The 22,110-nt window shown below is 34.9% G+C and overlaps 3 protein-coding genes across 3 annotated transcripts; 1 reads left to right on the top strand and 2 right to left on the bottom strand.

The window, feature by feature from the left end:
• Positions 1-512: 512 nt before the first annotated feature.
• Positions 513-860, bottom strand: LOC113346386. Its single transcript, XM_026589921.1, has one exon. It carries the CDS (start codon positions 858-860, stop codon positions 513-515), a length of 348 nt encoding a protein of 115 aa, XP_026445706.1.
• Positions 861-11,511: 10,651 nt separating this feature from the next.
• Positions 11,512-12,069, bottom strand: LOC113346387 (F-box protein CPR1-like). The gene has a single exon (XM_026589922.1). The coding sequence runs from the start codon at positions 12,067-12,069 to the stop codon at positions 11,512-11,514; it is 558 nt and encodes a 185-aa protein (XP_026445707.1).
• Positions 12,070-18,567: 6,498 nt separating this feature from the next.
• LOC113346388 (uncharacterized mitochondrial protein AtMg00860-like) lies at positions 18,568-19,059 on the top strand. The gene has a single exon (XM_026589923.1). It carries the CDS (start codon positions 18,568-18,570, stop codon positions 19,057-19,059), a length of 492 nt encoding a protein of 163 aa, XP_026445708.1.
• The last annotated feature ends 3,051 nt before the right edge of the window (positions 19,060-22,110 follow it).

The raw sequence follows: 22,110 nt of genomic DNA on the forward strand, positions 1-22,110 counted from the left end.
TGATTGAAGAATTTCCATCTATGAAGCATTTATTCTTGGATTTATTAATCAACTGACTAAAACTAGCTTGGTAATCTTCAAATAACTTAAACAGACATTCCGGACTCTTCTTAGATATATTACAGAATAAGAAAACATCATCAGCAAAAATATGTGTGTTGGATAAACTCCATTTCTAACAACCATTAGAGTTATTTGTCTTGTGTTCACTAGATTTGTAAAATTTCTACTCAAAATATCTTCCATCAAGATAAATAAAATAGGGGATAGAGGACCACCCTGTTTGAGACCTCTATTCATTGAAAAAAACCACATGGTCCACCATTGATCATGAATGATAGTTTAGCATATTTAAATATAGTTAATAACCAATCACACCAACATGAGGAAAACCCATATTTATGCAGAACTTTAAAGAGAAATTCCCAGCTTACAGTGCCATAAGCTTGAGAGATATCTAGTTGGAAAGCCACATTACCTCCTCTTCTTTTCTTCTTCATTTCATTAACCATCTACGAAGCTAGAAGTCCTTGTTCTTGAATGCTTCTACCTTTGATATAAGCAGCATGTTCTGGAGATATTAGCTTCACCATAAGTTCATTCATTCTTGTAGTAATGATTTTAATGAATATTTTGAACAAAACATTGCTTAATCCTATTGGCCTGAACTGATTTGCTTTCTTTGCTCCTGCACATTTAGGTATGAGAGTTAAAAATTTTGAATTGAGTCCTTTTGGAATAAACCTTCTTTTCCGGTAGAATTGTATTGCTTCCTTAAGGTCCATTTGAATTATCTCCCAACAGTTTTTGTAGAGAGCTCTAGAGAATCCATCTGTACCAGGAGCACTATCTGGATCCATTTAAAAAATAAGTTTTTTTTATCTCTTCAATAGTTGGAATGGAATCTAACATGGCTTGATCTTCAGTAGTAATAACAGATGGAATAACATCAAGTAAACCTTCAGCAATGTTAACATCTTGTGCTTCAAATTTTTTTGAAAATGTTGAACTAAAGAATTAGCAATTTTTGATTGATCACATATAATATTTCCTTGACGATCTTCAAGTTCACTTATCAAGTTTTTAGCTTGTCTAATCTTCATTTTAGGATGAAAATATCTCGTATTTGCTGAACCATGTGTAATCCATTTTCCCTTGATTTGAGTTTCATAAGTGTATTAACCTGCACTTCTCTACAAGCATGTTCATTATGAGCTTCAAATAACTTAACTAAAACACCTTCATCAAAAGGATTTCTGTCAGATAACTCCATTGCACTTTTAACTTTATCGTCAGCTTCCTTAATTTTGGTATAAACATTTCCAAAAGTACTCCAATTCCATTCATTTAAGAATTTTTTTAATTTTTTAAGTTTCTGCATAAATATGAAAGCAGGATCACCAACTATAGGATTGGACCAAACTTTGTTTACCTCTGCTAAGAAGGATAAATGATCAATCCATATTCTTTGAAATCTCCAAGGAATATTTTTTGGCTTGGGTGTACGTGCACAATCACCCAATAATGGAGCATGATCTGATACTACTCTCAAGCCAACTTTATATCCCCAATCTCCATATAATTGCATCCATAGAGAATTAAAAAAAACTCTATCCAGAGTGCATAGTATTCTATTTTTTCCTTGTTGACAATTGGACCAAGAAAATTATAAACCTGTTTTAGGTGCTTGAATCACATGCATTTAGACAATGAATAAAGTCTAGCATTGAATTCCTATTTTGAGTTTTACCACCAACCTTCTCCTCAGGTGAAATAATTGCATTAAAATCACTTAGAACAATCCATGGCTTCTTAAGTTCACTAATTACTTCCATTTCTGACCATAGAAATTTCCTTTGAATCTTTTTAACATGAGTACACCTAATACTAGAACATCTCCAATGCTAACAGTAATCATTTGGATGGAAATGGAAATAACTTGAGAGTAGCTAAAGATTTATTCCAAAATAACCATAAGTTACCTTTATTTGATGATGTGGAATTATGAATCACGATGCTCTGCATTCCATGGAGATTCAGCTTACTACAAAATGATTCACTACAAAATACTTTTGGTTCTGCAATCCAAATCAGAGATGGACTAAATTGATTAACCAAAGACCTTAATTTATCCTGAGCCCTAGGTCTTCTCAGTCCCCTGATATTCCAGTATACTATCTTCATTTGGTTTGTAGAGGATTTTTGGTACCTCCTTTACCTTGATTTTTCCTGAAGATGTATTTATTATTAGCAACAACTAGATTAACACCTTTTACTTTACCAGGTGAATTCTGAGAAGTAGAAGCTGAAGAATTAATCACTTTCGTTTCAACCACTTTAGACCAAGAAGCTACCTTAATAGTTTCATTGGATACATTTCCTGTTTTTCCATCTATAAAGTTAACTGTATTATTTTGTAGAGTATTATCTTCAAGAACTTCCAACACTTTTGGTGTTTCTAAACCATCTGATTCCACTGCATTGTTAACTTTTATTCCTTCAAGAATAGTATCTTCTTCCACACATTCAAGAGGACTAAATCTTCCATTATCAACAATATTGTTAGCTTGAGAAATATGGATAGTTGGAGTGACATGAATAGTATGAATTATAGAATCTTCATCATCACATTTTGATCTATCACATATATCAAAAGGTTTCCTCAAAGGAGTATGAGTTTTTGCTGAATTATTTGTTGTGGAAGGATTAGATTGTTGAATTGATACTGAGTTTACCTTGAGTTGTTGAGGAGTATGAGTTTTTGCTGATTTATTTGTAGTACTCTTGTTTTTCTCAACTCTACATTCTGTGATAAAATGTCCAACCATTTTACAAGTACTGCAATATTTAGGACAGTCTGGAATAGAGACTTCTAGTAAGAAACCTCCATATTTAGTTCCAATCCACACTTTGTTTGGAATTAGAAAGGCAAAATCTACTTCTACCAACACATTTGCATAGTATCCAACATCACATTTGGCTGTTGCTGCATCAATTTTAATTGGATTACCAATTTCCTTACATATCTTAAAGAGAATTGATTCACTCCAGAATTCAAGACCTAAACCTGGAAATCTCACCCAAACAAAAGCCTTAGAACTTCTCTGATTAACAGGTCTACAATTATAAACCTAATTTCTAATTTTCAATACTTGATCTGTAACTTCCCATATTTGAAATTTGATGTAAGCTCTATCTGTAGCATTATCCAATTTAATTGTAAAGAAACCTCTACCTAATGGTATACGTTTACAATCTCCAACTAATTTCCATTGACTTCGGATAATTATTGCAGCATCTACAAATTTAATTTTCTGTAAGTTTAACCTTCCAATCAAAGAAAAACTCCATCGATCTAAAATTTTCTCAAATAAATCATCTGATAATTATATTGAAGGAATTTTTATTCCCTCAACGGAAGATGACTTCATAGAATCATTCGATGTTTTAGAACAAGTATCCATGATAAAATACATGAATTAATGCTTAATAATCCCACAAGGCATGACGATTGATATAAGAAATCAACAATTTCACCTGAGATTAATGCTGGATTGCACAGAAAACGAGAGTGACGAAAAAAAAAATTCCCGAGTTGACCTCTGATTTAGTCGCCCGATATGCAGAGCGCACAACAACTGGGAAACCTAATCCCCCTAACTTGAAGACTTCATTGGGATTGTGAAGCCAGACCCAACTATTTTCTCTGTGGTTGTGTGATCTGATCTTGTTGTTTCTATCGTTTGAGTACAATCGTAAGATTGACTTGAGATTTATATCTCCGATGGGAAAGATAGAAAACAAGTCACAAACATCTTCGTCTCATTGTTTGTGATTCAGAAATATCTTCTTTCGCTAGTCTATTAAGATTATTGTGAGGTGATTGATAATTCTAGGTTGTTCTTTGGGAATATAAGTCTGGGTTATCGATTGGTTCCTGTTCACCTTGATTTATTAAAAGATGGAACAAAACTCGTAGGTATTTCTGTGGGAGAAAAAGTTATCTATTACTGTAGACTTTTCTATGTGAGACAAATTTGTTTATTAAAGTCTTCGACTTTGGGTTGTAGCAACTCTTGGTATTGGGTGAGATCAGCTAAGGGAATCAAATGCGTAGTATCCTATTGGGATCAGAGATGTAAGGAGCGCAACTGTACCTTGAATCAGTGTGAGATTGATTGGGTTTTAACTACAGTCCAGACCGAAGTTAGTTTGTAGTAGGATAGAATTTGTACCGTCTTAATATGGTTTGGTTTTCAAATCTGGACTAGGTACCGAGGGTTTTTCTGCATTTGCGGTTTCCTCGTTAACAAAACTTCTGGTGTCTGTGTTCTTTCTTTTCCGCATTATATTTTTTTATGTAATTGAAATATCACAGGTTGTGCGTTGGATCGATCAATTAGGAAATCCAACCTTTGGTGTTGATTGAAATTGATTGATCCTTGAACATTGGTCTTCGGTACCGTTCAAGTTTTTATCTCTTATATTCGATCGGGCTCGCATATTTGTATTTGTTGATTGCAGATTGAATTAAAGATAGAGATATTAACTCTTTGATATATTTTTCTTAAGATTGAGTTTAACTGTCTACTTGATTCTCTTGAAAGTATATTGGAGTTAGTCCACACAGATTGTTAAGAGAAATATTGGGTGAGGTTTTTAGACCCCCGCTTTTTCATCTTGTTCACCTAGATTTATCAAAAGACGGAGCAAAACTTCATAGGTACTTATGTGGGAGACAAATTTATCTATCAGAATATACTTATCTGTGGGAGACAGGTTTGTTTATTAGTCTTCGACTTTGGGTCGTAGCAATTCCTAGTTTTGGGTGAGATCAGCTAAGGGAATCAAGTGCGCAGAACCCGGTGTGGTTTTAGAGGCGTAAAGAACGCGACTATACCTTAATCAGTGTGATACTTGGTTAGGGCTCAACTACATACCAGTCCAAAGTTAACTTGTAGTAGGCTAGTGTCTGTAGAGGCTTAATACAGTGTGGTGTTCTAATCTGGACTTGGTCCCGGGGTTTTTCTGCATTTTCGGTTTCCTCATTAACGAAATTTCTGGTGTCCGTGTTATTTCTTTTCCGCATTATATTTGTTTATATAATTGAAATATCACAGGATGAGCGTAGTTCAATCAATTGGTAAATCTGACCTTTGTTTGTTGGATATAAATTGATTGACACTTGGGCATTGGTCTTTGGTACCGTCCAAGTATTTCTCACATCAATCGGGCTCATAGATTTATATCTGTTTGATTTGTTGATTGATTTGAGAAACAGTGGTATAACTCTTTGATATCTTTCTTTGTTGAACTTGCTTTATCAGCTGGTGCTCTCGGAATAATATTGGAGTTAGTCCATATAGATTGTCGAACGAATTAATGGGTGTGTTTGTTATATCCCCGCCTTTTCAATTGGTATCAGAGAAGGCAAACATGTTAAGACCTCATAAGTCTGTGTTTGTAGCAGTCTGACCCTATGGATAGTAAATCTCTGTAAATGCTTCACCAAGATTAGATATACCCAATTCCGAGTGTGTTCTAGAAACCATCGATGAGGTTGAGTGTCTTGATCTAGAGATAATCATTAACAATCTTTATCGAGAAAAATAATGATTAATAAGGAAAATTGATGGTCTTCGTTGTGAAATTTATATCAAAAACTTTGATCTTCGAGAATGCTCTGAAGAGGTAGTTGATCTCTAGAAGAAGTTAGATGAACAAATCCGGATCAATACTGATCTTGTTGCAGAAATTGTAAAAAGTAAGGATTTGAAGTATGTCAAAGAATCTTCAATGGATTTTACAAACTCTTTTAATTCTTCCCTGAAGGATTGTCGTAAGTCAGGAGATAAGCGAGGTTTAGGCTTTGTGAAATCTGATGTGACTCAGAATTTATCATATGAGTTAAATATGTTGGTACATGTATGTTTTGTGGTTCTTGTGGTCATTTTCGACATACATGTATGCCTTTCAAGAAAATTTTAAAGGTTGCAAGTGATCTTCACAAGAGAGATGAACAACTATTTACTTCTCTAAAGAGGTGTACAAAACTAACAAGAAAACCCAAATGGGATAGTAGTTTTAGTATAGAAGCTTTTTCTCTAAAATTAATATCACCATTTCAATAGTTTCCTGATAATGTATGTATCCGGCATATGACTGGAGAATTCAATATGGGAGGACCAGTAACACACGGAGATGGGTGTTAGAGCATAGATCGGTTGAACTCACCAAGTGCTGGTATGTCAAGTTTGGTTGTTATATTATAGTGACTCAAAACTCATCTAAAGTCGTTTAATTGTATGCTAAAGTCAACTTCGTTTAGGTTAGACTAGAAAGTCTAGGAATGTTGAGACATACAAGTATTACTCCGAAGACCTAAAGAAAGTGAAGAATAAGCGAACTACAACGACAACATCATCCTTCCTCTTGAGGTTAGTAATATTGACTTGAAATGTTTCATTCCTAACTATCTTCCAAGTTGTGTTATATTAAAAACATAACTGCGAAGCTGTATATAATGTACATATTGTTTGATACTCTAGTGATGTGACATGGTCATATTTGTATGATCCTCGTATTAGGGAGTTAGACTATGAAGTATAACGCTTACCTTTAAAGCTTCGTACATATGACAACGATATAATCTTGTATATACTGTTATGATTATGAATCGAAAGGGAAATCGCTACGCTTATTGGTACGACTATTCATTGCAAATCTTTGGATTACCAATATGTGTGATATGGTCGAACCGATCGTAACTTTGTTATGTATCTTGGTATAACTAATCATAATGCCTAACTTATGATTTGATATGACTAGTTTTTATTAATTAGTGTAACCGATCCTAAGTAATCACCATGAGATGGTATGATCTATATTTGTAATTGGTGCGACCGATCACAGAGTGTGTGTAATCGATCCTTGTAATGGGTGTAACCGGTCCTAGTAATTGGTGTAAGCGATTCTGGTAATTGGTATAACCGACCGATCCTGGTAACTGGTGTGACCGATTACAAGTAATACCAGTATATGGTAACCGGTCATGGTAATTGATGTAACAGATCCTGGTAACTGATGTAACCGGTTCTGGTAACTTGTGTTACCGATCAAAAGTGCGTCCATATTAAGGTATAACCGATCCTAGTGATTGGTAGAACCTATTGAACCCATGTATGTGATTTGATATTTGATATATCACATTGTGATCCTGGAATACAGGTGAACCAATTATAAACTTGTTTGGAAGTGTGGTATAACCGATCCCAAGAATGTAAATCCATGTAAATATGAATAAGGATTTACACTGAAAAGATGTCAACATACTTTGAACACATATTGTAACTCTTATCAATTACTGTTTAAAGATATTCCTTAGTACTCAAGGAGATTTTGGGCCGAAATAAATTGAGAATCTTTTAATTAAGGTTTTTAGCAATTAAATGCATATCTCTAGAGAATAAAAATTAGTAATGTGTATTTACGATTTTCTATCGAGAGATTTCAGAAATTTTGGACAAGCATTTATTGGAATTAGGAAATCGAATTTTGTTATTCATTGCACATCTTGAGAATATTTTCAGTTTTGGAAATTCCTTGGTGTCCAAACATCCTTGGTCTATAAATACCTAAGTTTGCATTTCTAGCAAACTATCCTAAGAGCCAGGAAAACTTGATGTTTTTGTTGTTTCTGGTGGAGCCAAGTGGAAAGTATCCTAATTAGGTGAAATCTCTTACGACCGCTCATTTAAAGACTTCTGTGGATCGAGAATCTCTATGAATACCGTTGGTGGGAAACTTGATAATTGTAGTGTTATTAGTTTTTGATTGATTCGATTGACTAACGGTTGTTGAAACTATGATTGCACCTAGTTTGTTTATTCTTGAGAATCTTCTCTTTTTATATAAGATTCACTCAAACTAGATCGAAATATTGATGGGATCTTTAGAACTGTTTGTATATCTAAAGACATCTTGTGATAATCCATAGTTAACAGACTCCGTTTTATGTGTGATTTATAACAAGAGATTCAAGTGGTGTTGTGCAAGTGTTTATTGAAGATTAAAGAAGATTGGAAGACAAAAAAGATTTCTTATTTGGTTCTCTTATCTTTGGGTGTGCACAAACCTTGATCGGCTTGGATCCAACTAGAATCGGATATTCGATTGATTAGTTGCGTGAGATCGGCATCACTTTATAGTTTCTTGTTAGAATCTATATCGATTGATTGTGAATCCAAACTTGACTACTTTGTAGTTACTGGATAGATTGATCTAACCATGAAAATGAGTTTATTAGATTAAACGGAAGAGCCTTTGTGTATGACTTGAGATATCTTTATCTTGAAAGAATCGAAAGAGTTGTTACCAAACAGATTTATTGTTCCTTTACTGTTTGGAATACGATCCTAAAAAATTGTTCCAGTGCATGCACTCATCGAAGTCGGGAGAGCAGTGATACTAAGGGAACTAAGTGAACTAGGGGTAGTTGCTTGGTCTCAACTATATGAAATTGGTATAGATTTTGTATAGCGGAATTCTGAGAGTATCCAGTTCTGGACTAGATCCTGGGGTTTTTCTGCATATGCAGTTTCCTCTTTAACAAAATCTTGTTGTGTCTTTTACTTTTCTATTTCCGCAATTATAATTGTTTATTATAATTAAAAGTAAAATACACAAACGTTAACTTTGTATTTACTTGATAGTGATCCTATATAGTTTGGTTAAGTCCGAACCTATTATCAAGTATCACATTTTGGTAGTCGTATTGTCTCGATCTCGTATCCATAGACAATCACAAAAAGTGTGAACACTGATTTGTTTCATTATCTCGACTTTGTCCATAGACAATCACTTTCGGTAAGATAACTTATAGGTGGATAAATAAAAGATTGTGGTGTATTTTGGTACCCTCGTCTTTTCAATTGGTATCAGAGCAGGCAAACACGAAAATATCTAACAATATGTATTTGGTTCGATCCAACCTATAAGAAATGAATTCGAGTTCACATGAATCGAATTCACTTAACGTATCGGCAAGATTTGACGGAAAAAACTATCTATGATTTAAGTCTTGTATGTTATCTTTTCTTCAATCACGAGACTTTAATACTTGGTTATTTGTCGTCGATGGTTATAATCGCCCGAAAATACAAGGTTCGGAAACTGAATTTAAAAGCTTAGTGGATTATTCATGCGAAGAAAAAGCTTTTGCAAAGCAGAATTTAGATGATTCAAATTTTATTATACATGTTATAAGTCGTGATCTACAACATCATGTATCCATATGCCAAACTTCACAGGAATCTTGGAATAATCTTCAGATCGTATTCGAAGGAAACTCAGAAAGGAATTTAGACTTCAAACTCTCACTTATGATTAGGAAAACCTTCTAATGGATGACAACAACACCTTTGAAGAGTTTCATATTAAATTCTCTGAGATATTTAATGTTTCTTTCTCTCTTGGAAAGATTATTTCTGAAAAGGATATAGTATGCAAAATTCGTAGATCGTTGCAATCTAGATACGAATCTAAGAAACATGCAAAGATAGAAGCAAATGATCATTCAACTCTTTCACGAAGTATTGGAAAGTTAAAGATCTTTGATCATGAATCACAATCTATTCAAGATAAAGGAATCGCTTTTAAAGATGAAAATTTTCCAAAAGCTCCTATGGAGAAAAATAGATTGCCAGATGATTCTGATGAACCGATTGTAGAAGATTATGATGATGATATTGAACAGTCATTATCATTAATCACTAGACAGTTTCGAGATCTCTTGAAGAAAATAAATAAGATATTTATAAAAGATATGCATCGATCTTTTAGACCCCATGATCGAGTGCCTGTCAAGAACAAAAAGTATCAAGAAGAAGAAGATGATGAATATCAGCTCAGTGCTTTGTGTAAAGGTTTTGTTCATATGGATAAAGACTGTCCTAATCTTAGGAAATACACCGGAAGCAAGGCACTAACTGTAACTCTAAATGAGACCTCTAATTCATATGATTTTGAAGAAGAGGAAATAGTTGATCTTTCGCTAGTTGTTAATTTGATTATCTCTTCCTCCATTAACGATTTAACAATTTTAAAAAATTGATATGTCTTCCGATGTTGAAAAATCATTTAACGGTAAAGAAAAAAATAAAATCATTTAATGGTAAAAGAAAAATAAGACAAAGTGTGAACCTGTCTCAAGAACTAGAAGAGCTAAGAAGTGCATATGCAACTCCAACCAATCTCAAAAAAATTTGTTAACTCGAGATAACAAAAGAAGATTTTTTTCGTACGATTTTAGATCAAGATCACCATGTTTGTTCCGCTGGTATAGTGGAGATGTGTATTGGTAGTGACACGTCTGAACCAAGTTTGTTCATTCCACGAGTTATTGTTTCTTGCTCTCTGAGTTCAACTAATACTAGTCAAACTAAAGTCATTCTATCTTCACCAGCAACATGCATGTCAGGTGTGTGTATAAATGCTTGAACCAATCCTGCAAAAACAGGGAGAAAATGCAACAAAATAGCGACCTGGTACTACTATTTCCGAATGATGGAAGTGGGAAGATAAAGTGGGAACAACAAAGTTCCACTGAATCATGAAAGGGGTACTTGTTGGATGGGGTACTTGTTGGAAGCGGGATATGTGTGTTTGGAGTCGCGAATTGAGTAGGTTCTCTGATAGAGTTTAGTTGTACAAGATGCACCCGAGTGCATATATATATATTCTGACAGAAAAATAGGTTTTGCCTAGATGCACTCCAGTACATAATGTATATTTTTTGAATTTTTTGTTTTTTTCTTATTTTTCTTCTTTAATACTTGTTTTTGGTTGATGCTTTGATAGTGAATGTGATGGTAATGGTGGTGGATTTATTGCAGATCATGAACTAATGATTTTTTTTTATGCATAATATATTACAAGTGATTACTAAGATAAACCTAGATTTATCCGCGAAGATATAAGATGCACCTGCGTACATAATGTATAATTCTAACGGGACCTAGGTTTAGGTCGGTTGCACCCGAGTGCATAATGTATATTTTTTTGATTCTTATAGAAAGATGTTTTGGCAAGGTTGCACCTGGTGCATAATGCATATCCTTATACAAAATAAATTTCGGTCAAGTTACACCTAGGTGCATAATGTATATTTTTATAGGAAATTAATTTTGGCCAGGTTGCACCTGGGTGCATAATGTATCCTCGGCATGGTTTAAAAATTAATTTTTTTAGTTCGAATTTTATATCAAGAATAGATCTTGTTTTGTAGAGATTTTTGAGCCCTTTCCAAAAATATAAATTTTACCAAAATCCGACTTATATTTCGGAAGTTAAGATTTTTCTCACGATTAATTTTAAATTATAGATATAAACTAAATAGGAGAGAAAAAAGAATATAATAAAGAATAAAGTTTAAAATAAAGGATATATAAGACTAAATTTTCTTCTGTCTTTTTCACCTAGATCTATATTTTACTAGTCCATTATTCACGTACTTTATGAGTTATGGGCAAATGACCCATTTTTCGATGGGCAATGACATACTCCATAATCCAGCATCTCCCAGACTTCAAAACCAATCTTCACATTAATGTATCTGGAAAGTGCGCAAAGGCACCCTCGCAAGACTCCCAAATCCATAGATAGATTGATCTTCTTCTCCGGAAGTCCTTCTGGTAGTTGCATTTTGTTGAAACTCTCGTCGCTGATATTCAGAGAGAGCATGATGACAGAGTTGGATGGAGCCGTTACTAACCAATGAAGGTCTCCATTAACCAGCACCCCAGCTGTTTCAGCACGAAACCAATTCGTTATGGTCTTTTTTGTCTTCCAGGAATTTGATGATAACGTATAGACTTGGACTAGAGTACTCCCCCAGCTTCCAAAATGTTTTACTCCTATTGCAAACTTGTAATCATCATTTTTGTGATCATAGCATAAAGCATTTATGTATAAAATGAAATCCTCAAGTTCAATTGGTGATTCGCGTATTTTTTTTATATTCTCTTGTGACTGGGTTCCAAAAACAAAGAATATCTCTAATTCTAACACCATCATACTTGGACAACCAAACACAAACGAGGCCGTTACATGTAGCCAACAATCGAACATCGAAATGTAAAGATTTGAATGGGTACTTCATTTCATCAATTTGGGGATCTGATGAATCATAACCTATGGAGTAATTTACACATTTGATATATTCCTGCTCAAGCATGAGAATGGGGCTGTTTTTCTGGGTAATACGATGAAGTTGCGACTTAACAAATTCAGATGTAGAAATTAAGGCATACCAATTCTTGCAAACGCATTTACATGCATGTAATGATTCCGCTGGTACCCTTACAAGTATGACTGGATAGAGATCTTCCGGAAGGATTAACATTCTTCCTCTTCTTCTCCCGATTCAGCTCCAAATTTCTTAGAAAGTTAGGGATTATGTTTCACGATTTATAAGGGTTGATACCAACATTACTAGGGATTGATACCATCTCAAGATCTTAAATGATCCTGGCTGTTGGATCGGCTAAATCGTATCAGTCCCCAATAATGACGGTATGATCCCTATAAATCATGTTATGTTTGCTTTCTTGAAAATTGAGAAACTAAAAAGGATTAAGAGAGACAGAGAAAGTTGGTGCGAGAGGCTTTTGTTTTTGAAGGAAAAACGCGTTGAGTTGGCTTTTTTTTTCCCAATAGAAAGGGAATTCATTGGATTTAATGACTAAAATTGTTTACATCTCTTTCAATTTGACCTTAGCTAGTTGCACAGGCCAATTGTAGACCCATTCTTCATCTGCTAATAATATTTTAGCATAAGCAACCACTTCATGGGCTGCATTAGTACCTAATCTAGGAACAAAAGAACATTTCTAGCTCTCAAGTGAATTAAGAAAGAACACGGTGTTTGAAATTATACTGACAAAGTGCAATCTGTCATTTATTGCATTTAATACGACAAATGCTATCCCACATGACTTTGCGGAATGACTACCCGTAAAAGCGGTTTCTTTATCGTTGGATGCTCAAATCAATGGTTAGATTCACATTCAGGAAAGTACCTGTCACTTTCAGGAAGGACCCACCAGTTTCAGGAAAGGACATATCATTTTCCCTAAAGGGTTCAACGCTGTTAGATCTGGGTTTTAGCATGATCTAACGGTAAAGAAGACGCTTGAGCGGAATGGCTTCCCGTAAGGTCGTACGGGATAGCACTGCTCTACATACATTCATGATATCACCTTCCAGATGAAGGTGTCTTACGGTGCGCACCAAGGTGCCAAATTCAAAGGTAAGAATTCTTTTTGGGTCTTCTCCTATATACCCCCAGATTTTCTAATGATACCCTTTTATCTACATACCCTCAACATTTATCTACCTACGACCTACCCCATCAAAAACTTTATACCCCCAGACAACGAATCATAAATAAAAACGCAAATCAGTGAAATTGATGAAAAATATCGAGTTCTCTTTTTCTCTCTATCTGTATCGGCAAAACCTCAATCCTTTTAAAAAAAAAATTGGGATTCGTCATTTCCTGGGATGTCTAAAGCTAATGTTAGCTCGTAAAATCCTAATTTTGGTTTTGAATTTTTATTTTAGGAATCATGTTTTTAATTCATTGTTGCGTGTCGATGGATTAGCCCTTTGCAAATTGAAATTGGTGGGAATTTCATTAGCCCTCTGTAAATTGTAAGTAATCCATAAACTTTCTTCTTATTAATTATCTATACAATTATGCTCTCTGTCTTATTTTGATTAAAATACACTTAATCACAAAGTCGTTACATAAACAAGGAAGAGAGTCAAATAATCTCTCTTTCTCTTTTCCACTCTTCATCTCAATCAAGCTCGTAGCTTTACGTAATAAACAAAAAGTTGACATTTTGATTAATTATTATTAGGTTCAATAAGATGTTTCATTCAAATCACTCGAAACATGTATGCTGCTATAAGACAAAACCTATGTACTTGATTGAACAAAATGATCTTCTCAACCTGGTCTATTCTTGTTTAGAATTATTGTTCATGTAAATTATAATAGTATCTATTGAAATTATCTTACTGGAACCAAATTACTTTCCATAATGAAGAAACAAATTTTTGAGATATTGTGATTAGAAAATAAAACTACAATATGCAAGTTTCCGTCTTCTTCCATAAGAATAGTATATTCTTATTATATAATCTCACCATTAATCTCACAATACAAATTATGTTCTTTATTTGGAAGAAAAATTATTTTTTCATACACGTATATAAGATATATTTTTTACGGTTATATATGGTTATAAAAAAAAAATCTAAGGGGATATCAATATCAAAATTTTGGAAGAATTTCATGTTAATCAAATTATAACTAACAAAACTAATAAAAGGGGTACCATTAATATTTTGTGGGGTATAAACAAGAACTCCCTTCTTTTTTGAGCTCCGTCAATTTTTCTCTAACATCGGTACACCAACAGCATTAGGTGTTACTGGTGTTGTAACCCAATCATATGGGTAGTAGTGACTAATGCTGCATTTGTTGTTGATGTGACTGGCTTTGATGTCCCAAAACATGGAACAGTTTTTTTTTTCATTAAAAAAACAATAATGGAATATATTGTAGGTCAAATATTTTCTTTTATCTTTTATTTTTCTTATCTGAAAACATCAACCGTAATTCATTAATGACTAAAAGGAGAATACAAGGGGCCAAAACCCCTGTATCACTGACGAAAATACAAAAGAAACCAAGCAAGCAAACCCAGAAAAGAAAGATCAGAAATCCGTTGAAACATCCAACTTATATATTCGAAAAAGATTGATGATGGATAGCCTACTTAGTAATTCGGGATACGGAGAGGAGTCCGGGACGGCATACATACGAGAATTATACAGATTCGGGTGAATCGGATTCCGTCAAAAATCCGGTCATCGGTTCGTTGTTCGGCAGTAGTTCGGAACGGTATACGTATGTGTATAATTCGTTTTTGAGATATGATTTCGGAAATGAAAATTCGCGGTACATCAAATTAATAAAAAGTATATTTTGAATATTATAGTAAGCTAAAATTATGATTTAATCCAAATTTTATGTGTTATATTTATAATATAATAAAAATATACAACAATACCAAGTTAGCTCAATGGTTGAAGTTACTTACCAAGCTAGGGGTCGTGGGTTCAATTGGTGAATCAGCTTTCCGAACTAATCTACCGAATTGTTCATGAATAATTCGAAACTTCCATATAATGGGCGTAGCACGTATCATATAGATTCGGAAAGTTTGGTACGATTCGCGAATCATTCCCGAATGATTCGCTGAATTATTAACTAGGAATTCGAGAGAAGAAATGGTGTCTTAGAAGAGTGATCTCCAGCTCCAACCATTTAGATACATTTACACTGCTTTCTTAAGCCTAAGAGGATCCCGCATACAAGTTAACAGGGATAAAATTGATTTTTGATTACATTGGAAATGTAAATCTATTATTAAAATAATAATAATTTATTCTTCTCTACATTTGAGAATTGAGATTTATGTTCCACCATTACCCTTTTAAGGTATGCTTCCATGAATTGCTAGAACGTAAGGGATCTACATGATTTTTTGGATTTAAACTTCTTTCGAACCACACAAATTCTTCCGGACCAGAACAAAATACGTAACTCTATGAAGAAAATAATCGATTTTTGTTATAAACCATTTTTTATTTACTTAGATTCTCACGTGTTTAACATTAGAGTTTCTTCTATCTATATAAATAGAGGTCTAATCTCTTGTATTCTACACGCGTAATAATAAGATTTCTTACTTCTTCTTCCCCTCTACTTTGTATCTTTTGTTCTCTATTTTTTGTTTCACAATATGTTGCGGTACCAACACTGAGTTAGCTTAGTTTCCTTTAATTAAGTACTCCTATTTTTAACTTGTCTTTAATTCCGTAGCTAGTTAGGATTCCATAGTTAGTATAACTTGCCTTGCAAGTATTTAGAGTTATAAATACAACTCTTGAGCTTTATAATAGCAAAAGAATTAATGCAAGACTCAAGTTCTTCTTCAATTTTTCTTCAACCTCTCTTCTTCTTCTTCGTCTTAAACTTCTTAATCTCTCAAATTTTGTGGCTAACCTCCATTAAAAAGCGTATTTATCTTGGTTATTTGCGTGCATAAGTTCTTCACAACACTTATTTACTACGTGTGCAGATTATCTTCACACTGTTTTGGTTTGAACCCTAACATCTGGTTCAGAGCAGGTTTATCCTGTACCTATTTTTACACCATTTTTTTCCAATGACGTACACAGACGATTTGTCTAACCTACAACAGAGTATTAATGATGTTACAACCGAACTTGATACACTGGTTGAAACTATCAACAAAGATCGTGAGTTGGATGAAGCTGCGGTTAAGAAACTACGTGCAGAAGAAAAATCAGCTCGTGAAGACGATAGAGCTAACCGTAAAATTGATCTCGCTGAACATGAAAAATCTCTTACCACAGGTTTAACTAAAGCTTTTCGTGATGTGCTTCAAGAACTCCTTCCTCATCTTAAATCAACAGAAGATATTTCTCAAACCCATACAAATCGTAATACAAATAAAAATGGTGGTGGAATTCTTGAAACTCCACCTCGCATTCCACATGTTAACCTGAAGTTTGCTTCCTTTGATGGTGATGACCCTGACGGTTGGTTATTTCAAGCTGAACAATATTTTTCTTGGCATGCTATTGCTAATAATATGAAGGTATCATTGGCTGCTGCTCATCTTAAAGGAGACGCTAATGCATGGTTCCGTTGGAAGAGAACTACGATTGTCAACCCAACATGGCCACAATTCTGTTCTCTCGTGCGTGAATGATTCTCCCCTGAGAAGTTTATTGATGCTAAGATGGCAATTAGCACAATCAAACAGAAAGGTACTGTTAAGGATCACATTCCTGAATTTGAACGTCTTTTAAATTTTGTGGATTTTTCTGAATCTCACTTTATTAATTTGTTCATTCATTCCTTAAAACCTGAGGTTGATTCTGTGGTGAAGTTATTTGAACCAACTACTTTAGCTTCCGCCTTTAAAAAAGCACTGAATCAAGAGGCAGTATTACTCGCTACTTCCAAACAACTCTCTCGATCAAACCAGTTTAGACCACCTACTGCTGCTAATAACTTACCACTTAGGAAAAATCCTTTACCTGCTGGTGTTAAACGGCTTACTTGGGAAGAACAAAAGGAAAAGAGAGAAAAGGTACTTTGCTTTAATTGTGACCAACTATATCAGCCTGGTCATTTATGTTTAAATCCAAGACTATTACTTTTGCATATTCCTCCAACAACAGATGACGTTGAAGAATCACAGGATGATATCGGTCAAGAAAATGTTGAAGATATTACTCAAGTTGTTCCTACAGAGCACAGTGTACCAACAATTTCTTTGCACTCGTTAATGGGTTCTTCTTTTCCTAGAACCATGCGTATCTTGGATTACACTAAAGCTCAGCCATTCTCAATATTAATTGACTCTGGCTCAACCCATAATTTTCTTCATCCTAAAATTGCTAAGCAGTGTGGGTATTCTACACAATCTGAAGAGGCTGCCTTACAAGTTACTGTTGGTGATGGTGCTCAAATACAGACTCGTGGATTTTGCCGTAATATACAGGTTAAACTTCCAAATTATTCTTTTTCCACAGATTTTCATCTTCTTGATATCAGTGGTTGTGATGCTGCCCTAGGAGTCCAATGGTTACGCACATTGGGATCTATTACATGGGATTTTTCAAAGTTAATGATGAAGTTTCGAATCCAAGAGAAATATGTGGTTTTACTAGGACAAAATTCTTCCAGCATGATGCTTTTGGATACAAAGTCCATGCAGCATTTATTATCCAGAGAAATTTTTGCAGTTTTCCTACAAATATCTACATTAAATACTTCAATCAATGCTACTCCAATCATTCCACGTGAGTTGCATGAATTACTTTCTACATATGTTGATATTTTCAAGGCTCCAACAACATTACATCCTGAGAGACTACATGATCATCGTATCAATTTGCTTCCAGATTTTGTACCTGTCAATGCCAGGCCCTAACGTTACCCACATTTTCAAAAGGACGAAATTGAGAAGATAGTGCATGAACTTCAGCAAACTGGATTTATTAGACCGAGTTCTAGTCCTTATTCATCTCTCATATTGATGATACGTAAGAAGGATGGTTCTTGGCGAATGTGTGTTGATTATAGAGCTCTTAATAAGATAACCATAAAATATCATTTTCCAATACCAATGGTGGATGAGTTATTGGATGAACTACATGGTGCAACAATTTTTACCAAAGATTTTTGATCTGCTTATCATCAATTACTTATGCATAAACCAGACATTCCAAAAAATGCTTTTCGCACTCATGATGGACACTATGAATTCTTAGTCATGCCGTTTGGTCCTCTCAAATGCCCCGGCCACCTTTCAAGGGTTGATGAATCATATTTTTCGTCCTCATCTTCGCAGTTTTGTGCTGGTATTTTTCGATGACATTTTTATTTACAGTAAGAACATGTCTGAGCATATTCACCATTTGTCTTTGGTATTTGAATTGTTGAGACTTCATCAGTTATTTACCAAAGAGTCTAAATGCACATTTGCACAAAATACAGTGAAGTATTTGGGTCACGTAATTTCTTCTGAAGGTGTTTCAGTTGATCAGGATAAGATTCAAAGTATTTTGTCATGGCCTCTTCCAACTTCACTAAAGGAATTACGCGGATTTTTGGGTTTAGCAAGCTATTATCGCAAAAAATTTAAGAATTTTGGTAAGCTTAGTGCACCCTTACATAAACTACTGAAGAAAGATGCATTTCTCTGGAATGATACTGCTACTACTGCATTCAAAGTGCTTAAAAAGGCTCTTACTACAACACCAGTTTTAATTCTTCCAGATTTTTCAAAAGAATTTTCCTTGAAGTGTGATGCATCTGGAAATGGGTTAGGAGCTGTGTTAATGAAGTCTAGTCGACCAATTGCTTATTATAGCAAACCCTTAACATGAAATAATTTAAATCTTTCAGTTTATGATAAGAAAATGCTTGCAATTGTCTCTGTAGTTCAGAAATGGAGACCTTATCTGCTTGGTAGACATTTCAAGATTCTTACAGATCACAAGAGTCTGAAATATTTTCTTGACCAAAACTTTCTTCTATAGAGCAACAGAAATGGTTATCCAAACTTCTGGAATATGATTATGAGATTATTTTTCGAAAGGGAAAAGAAAATCTTGCAGCTGATGCTTTGTCACGCAACATTGGATCTCACTTTAGTTTGACTGCACCAATCTTCTCTGGAGTGACTGAAATAATTCAAGAATATCATTTGGATGCTGAGTTAAGTATACTAATTCAAAAACTCATTCATTCTCCTTCTTGCAAACTAAAATTTTCATACATTGATGGTGTTTTGCGCTACAAAGGACGAATAGTTGTTGTACCTACTTATTTATGGTGTACCAAACTTCTTGAGGAGTTTCACTCAAACCCTATAGGGGGTCATTCGGGATTTTTGAGAACTTATAAGCGTCTACAACACAATTTTTATTGGAAGGGTATGAAGCAAACAATCAAAGATTTTATTGCTCACTGTGATGTGTGTCAAAGAAATAAAACTGAAGCTATTTCACCACCAGGATTACTGAGTCCACTTCCCATTCCTTCTGATGTATGGATTGATATATCCATGGACTTTATTGATTGGTTTCCTTCTTATGAACGCAAGAACGCAATTTTGGTGGTTGTTGATCGTCTAACCAAGTATGCACACTTTATTCCTCTCACACACCCTTATTCTTCCAGTTCTATTGTTGAGGTGTTTTTTAGATAAATTGTTCGACTTCATGGAATGCCAAGAAGTATAGTAAGTGATCGAGATCCAATTTTCATGAGCAACTTTTGGGAAGCTTATTTTCAGCTTCAGAATACACAATTATGTCGTAGTTCAGCATATCATTGATGAGTGCTAAAAAGTGCATATTTCTATATATTTTTCTTGGCATTTAACTCATCTTTTGTGCATTAATTCTACATTTTATCCCATATTCTGTGTTTTCGTTGTTTTCAAGAATAAATACTTTTCTTAATTAATTTTGTATTTTTAGGTACTAAATAAAGCCTGGTTAACTCACGGAGCGAAAAGAGCAAAGGAACGGCAAAGACTCTCGCTAGGAGGAAGCGAAGAATGATGTTTGCAAGAGCCGGATCAACTAGAAGTGGGCTTGAAGAGGAAGAATTGTTCTTAAATAAGATATGGGCTTGGCATACCCAAGACCCAAAACCCTTACCCAAATCCATTTCCATTATCCATACCCATTTCCATGAGAGCCGTCAGATTGGATCCATCTTGTCATCCAACGGTCGCCTCATCATTGTGCATCAAAATCCGAAGCTCCTGTCAAACACTATAGTACCTAACTCCATCTGAAGCCGTCAGTTTTGTTGTATCTCATCATCCAACGGTCGTTCCTGTCGCGCCGTTGGATCATTCCATCATCTTTTCATCCTACGCTTTCGCTTCGCTGATCATCAACCTTTGATACGTCCGTCTAACACCCTAGTCACCGAACCCTATTACCCAACCAAACAGACCCTTCTTCTCCATCGGGTTCTTCTTCTCATCTTCCCAAAAAAAAAACTCCATAGTCCTACCACCATACCGCCTGCAACTCCACTGCCACCACCATCTCTTCCATCACCACCTCGAGCTTCACCATCTCCATTCTCCCGACCAAATCAGAGCCATCACCACTCTTGTCTCTTCCTTTCTCGTCTGTAGCATCGAGTCCTGATGCTACAAACTCGACAGTGAGAGAAGCTAGGGTTCACAGAAGTCTAGGGCTAGGCCAACAGCGCAACAAGAGCTAGAGGAGGAGCAGTAGAACATCAACAGGGCATGGGTCGAGCAGAATTCACACATGGGTGAGAGAATTTGATTTTCCCCAAATCAATTTAGGGTTTTCAAAATTAGGGTTTTTAGAATTTAGGGATTTGATATAAGCTATAAATAGAAACTGATGTAGAATGTTAAAACGGTTCTTGGGTCATCCGAGATACCCCCTAATTGGGTTAATTTCATTTCAATTTCCATTTCAAAGCAATTTAGGGTTCTTCAATTTCTGTTCATATTTGTTCTTTGTTGTTTAATTCCATCTTTCAATTTTTGTTTCTCACATGTTAGTTAATTTAATTTCCTGTTTAAATCTTAGAGAAGACTATTGAACCATGTTGGTTAACCATTTGGGTTAGACCCTGTTGAGCTCAAAACACTTAGGTTAGTGACATTCCAAGGGTTCACTGGCTTGTGATTAGTGGTGCTTTAAACAGACCATTAATGCTAGGAGTTAGTAATAATCTAAGGGATGAACAAACCATATTAGTTAGAAACCTATGAACCTAAATGACCTGTGATTGTTTATGCTTTAATCAGATATGCAATGCTAGGGGTTATCTAAGGATTTTAGGTAGTTAACTAGCCACATGACAAGGTTAACCCAGGTGAACTAGCTAGGTGAAAGAGAATTCTCATCCATCTTCATACACTTCCATTCCCACTGTTTTCATTTTCTTCACTACTTTTCCACTTTGTTTCCCTGTCACTGCCTTTGGCCCTTGGCCATTGTCTTTGTTTTGTCACATTGTTACTATATCACTACCTCACTGTAAATATATCACCTTCACTGTTACTGTAGGATAACTTTAGCTAGGAAGATTTCAATCACACCCAAGTCCCTGTGGAATGACCCTGTTCTTGCACACAAGCTACAACTGACCCTGTGCACTTGCAGGTATCACTGTAGGCATCCATTTATTCTCTTATTTTAACATCTATATTCGCCTACCAAGTTTTTGGCGCCGCTGCCGGGGACTTGGCGCTGTGTGTTGATTTGTTCTTTGCTGTTTTGTTGCATTCACTTTCATCTTCATATTTGCATCATAGTTCATTGCATTTGCATCTTTCCCTTCATTGCATACTCATTTGCATATGGTTCACTTACATTCCTGCATCATAGCTTGCATCTTTACTCACTTTCTGCTTTGAGCCAGCAGGTACCTGC

Source organism: Papaver somniferum, unplaced genomic scaffold (assembly GCF_003573695.1).
Source record: "Papaver somniferum cultivar HN1 unplaced genomic scaffold, ASM357369v1 unplaced-scaffold_99, whole genome shotgun sequence".
NCBI lineage: Eukaryota > Viridiplantae > Streptophyta > Magnoliopsida > Ranunculales > Papaveraceae > Papaver > Papaver somniferum.